General features: G+C 37.3%; 1 protein-coding gene across 1 annotated transcript; it reads left to right on the forward strand.

Annotated features, from left to right (window-relative positions):
• Positions 1-822: 822 nt before the first annotated feature.
• On the forward strand, positions 823-1,851 carry LOC145089444 (uncharacterized). Its single transcript, XM_079027881.1, has 4 exons — positions 823-1,178; positions 1,294-1,447; positions 1,524-1,661; positions 1,756-1,851. Exons 1-4 carry the CDS (start codon positions 823-825, stop codon positions 1,849-1,851), a joined length of 744 nt encoding a protein of 247 aa, XP_078884007.1.
• The last annotated feature ends 1,363 nt before the right edge of the window (positions 1,852-3,214 follow it).

Genomic DNA, 3,214 nt, shown 5'->3' on the forward strand with positions numbered 1-3,214 from the left:
ACCCTCCTCTTTGGTCCCCCCACTGGTCCCCCATTCCTCGTTTACGAAGATGAGTCCCCGCATCGAATCTCCATCGGCTTCTCCGACAGCACTCCGGCGACCGACATTTTCCGACGACGAAACCGGCGACCAAGATCGACTTCCGGCAGTAGTAATGGAGGAGAATCTCCCTAATATTTTGAGCGATGGTTTAGGCTCCCGGGTAATTGTCACTTTCCCTTATTTCGATTAATGTATTATATGTTACGAAATTGTTGAAAACCGATTAGATTAGGGAGATTAAACTGAATAAATAGGAAAAAAAAGGAAAAAATGGGATACGAACTGAAAAAATAGGGGGTTTAGGGTTCCGGTGGGAAGATCCATTCCGCGGTGGGGAAGATCTATTCTGTGGAGGGTTATAGCAGTCCGCGGAGGACCCTCTGCGGAGTGAAGTAATGCTCCACGAAATATAGAAAAGAGGCTCCGCGGAGGGTGGTGGTCTATCCGCAGAGGCTTCTCCGCGGAATGACCTATAGCCTCCGCGGAATGACCTTAAAACTGATTTTGTAAATTTTTTTTTTATCTTTCTATTATATGAAATTAAATTTAAATATTATGTTTTGCAGCACTTAGACCTCAATCTGAAAAGCTGATTTAACTTTAAAAGGTGTGGTGGGTACCATCATTAATAAGTATTTTCCGTGGCTAACACAATCACAACGACAATTATTCGAAGCTTCGCCATTTGGAAGATTTTTAGGGATGCATATCCCACATGGTGATCCGTTACTTGTGCATCTGATGATGTTGCACGAAGTAAGGACTCAAGAAGTATTTGAAATGGGGAGGTTTTTATTTGATATAGAAGGGAGGCATTTGCAATTTGGTGAAACGGAATATATTCTCATTTGTGGTCTAAAAGTTGGTTGTTATGTGGAATTACTCTACGACGAAAAAGGCCGGTCAAATTCAAGTCTTCATGCTCGTTTGTTCCCAGACATTTCTGATGCACGTATGCGGTTGAAAGATTTGGAAGACTTCATTATGTCTCCTAAATATTTGGAAGTTGAAGATGAAGATGTTGTGATGCTTATCCAGCTAGTGTTTGTGTTGAAGGGACTCCACGGACGGGACGTAAAAACGTGCATTCCCGCTGCAATATACAATCTTGCTGATAATAGAGATGATTGGAACAGGTATTAGATTTAAATATTGTGTATTAATAGAATAATAATAATAATAATAATAATAATAATAATAATAATAATAATAATAATAATAATAATAATAAGTATAATATTCATATTGCAGATTTGCATGGGGTACGTATCTTTGGAGGTATACTTCGCGGATGATGCGTGGAATGTTTAAAAAAATAGTAGAATTTAGACAATTCAAGGAGGCCAATCCCGAATCCAAGAAAATACACAAGTATACCGTTCCTGGTTTTATGCTGTCATTTAAGGTTATTTTCTAATAAATTTAATTACTTATCATTGTTTTGTTTTTATACAATAATAACATTCAACTTCTTTCTATAGATCTGGATTTTGGAGACGTTCCCCGAGGCAACCAAATTTTATGTACGCATCCCGACAGAATTGCCAAGGATGAGGTGTTGGAGAAGTAACACAGCGTTATCTTGGGAGAACTGTTGTAGAATAATCAACGTGTCTGTGGTATGCTTTTTATATTAAGGATTATTTATACTTACAAATTCCACGTATTTTCATTTTAAAGTAACAATTTGATTTTAATTTTAAATTTTTGCAGCCTAACAACCAACCTATTCAAGTGGTCGCAAACGAGACGGAGCTGATGTTGCCCTTTTATGTTCGATACGTGAATTGGACTCTTAACCATGAATAATCTCCTCCACCGCAACATAGTCCGGTCCAAAATAGTCCACCTTCTATTCAGTCGCCTCCTCGTAGAAGTATGTACAAGTCGGATACATGTTCGACTGAATCTGCCACAAATGCTTCTTCCTCGCAACAGCCTGAAAATAGAAACGAGGGTGGTAAAGAAGAAGAAGAGTAGCACAAAGGCATTAGTGAAGCGTCTACTAGGCGTCGTGGCTGAATTATCATCTAAAGTAGATCATGTATTAGAAGAAAAAGATGAGCCAAACAAATGGTTTGTAGAGGATGAGGAGGAAGAGGAGGAGATGATAAACGAAGAGGGTGAAGAAGCATATTGCCATGATACGCAATTCGACTATGCTGGTTTGGAGGAGAAAGTTGCGCCTACACCTACGGAGTTGTCACCAGACTTGGCTGAACATGACACAAAAATAGTGACTCCTATTGGTAGGCCGCAACGAAAGAGGGCTCCAGCATGGTATCAACGCATTCCATTCACAGTGGTAAAAAATCATATCTTAAACTTGGTATTTTTTAAAAATACTACATTATTGATAATGATTAAACATGTTGGTTTTTAGGTGCAATCGACAGCAAAATTAAAGAAAATCAGCAAGACAAGGAAGAAAAAAATAGAGGAGAGTCCTAAAAAAAACAAATGAGAACATTGTCAATGCAGAGAGTAGTGACGTTCCTTCAAACAATCTCTTGTTGGACAATATTTATACTACTAGTCCGATGAGTTTTTGGAAAGAATGGAGTTTAATCTCTCCCAAACTGATCACTAAACATAGGTTGCATATCCTCCCACTAGATATGGATTTTTGGGCGAGGTTACTTTCTGTTAGTGACAAAGGGTGGTTAGTTTCTATGGTAACATTCCTTTAATTAAAATTTTAACTATTTTTTAGACAAAAATCTATATAAATAATTCTAACATTTTTATATTAAAATGTACAACATATTGCTATATGGAGATCCTTGTTGATGGGAAGGCGGTCGACGAACGCTCGATGGACTCTATATCCTCAAGGAATCAATTTGGAACCCGGAAAATCATATTTATTTAGGAATGTAGCAGATGGTTTTGGAGGTTGTCCTAAATGGAAGGATGTGGATACGGTTAGTTAAGTTTAATAATTATTATTTTATATATATAATATTACTGAAATTACTAGTATTTAATTTTTTTTTTGCAGGTTATATTTGTAATAAATGTTGTGCATGCCCATTGGTTTTTGGCGGTTCTACATTTAGATACCAGGAAAGTAGAAATTTTTTATTCAGCACGAGTTGCGGGTTACTTCTCAACGTACTTAACTAATGGAGAATTCAAAAGTTTTGGAGATAGTATTATCTCAGAGTTGGAT

Source organism: Lactuca serriola, chromosome 2, assembly GCF_051521515.1.
Source record: "Lactuca serriola cultivar US96UC23 chromosome 2, Lser_US96UC23_V15, whole genome shotgun sequence".
Classification (NCBI taxonomy): Eukaryota; Viridiplantae; Streptophyta; class Magnoliopsida; order Asterales; family Asteraceae; genus Lactuca; species Lactuca serriola.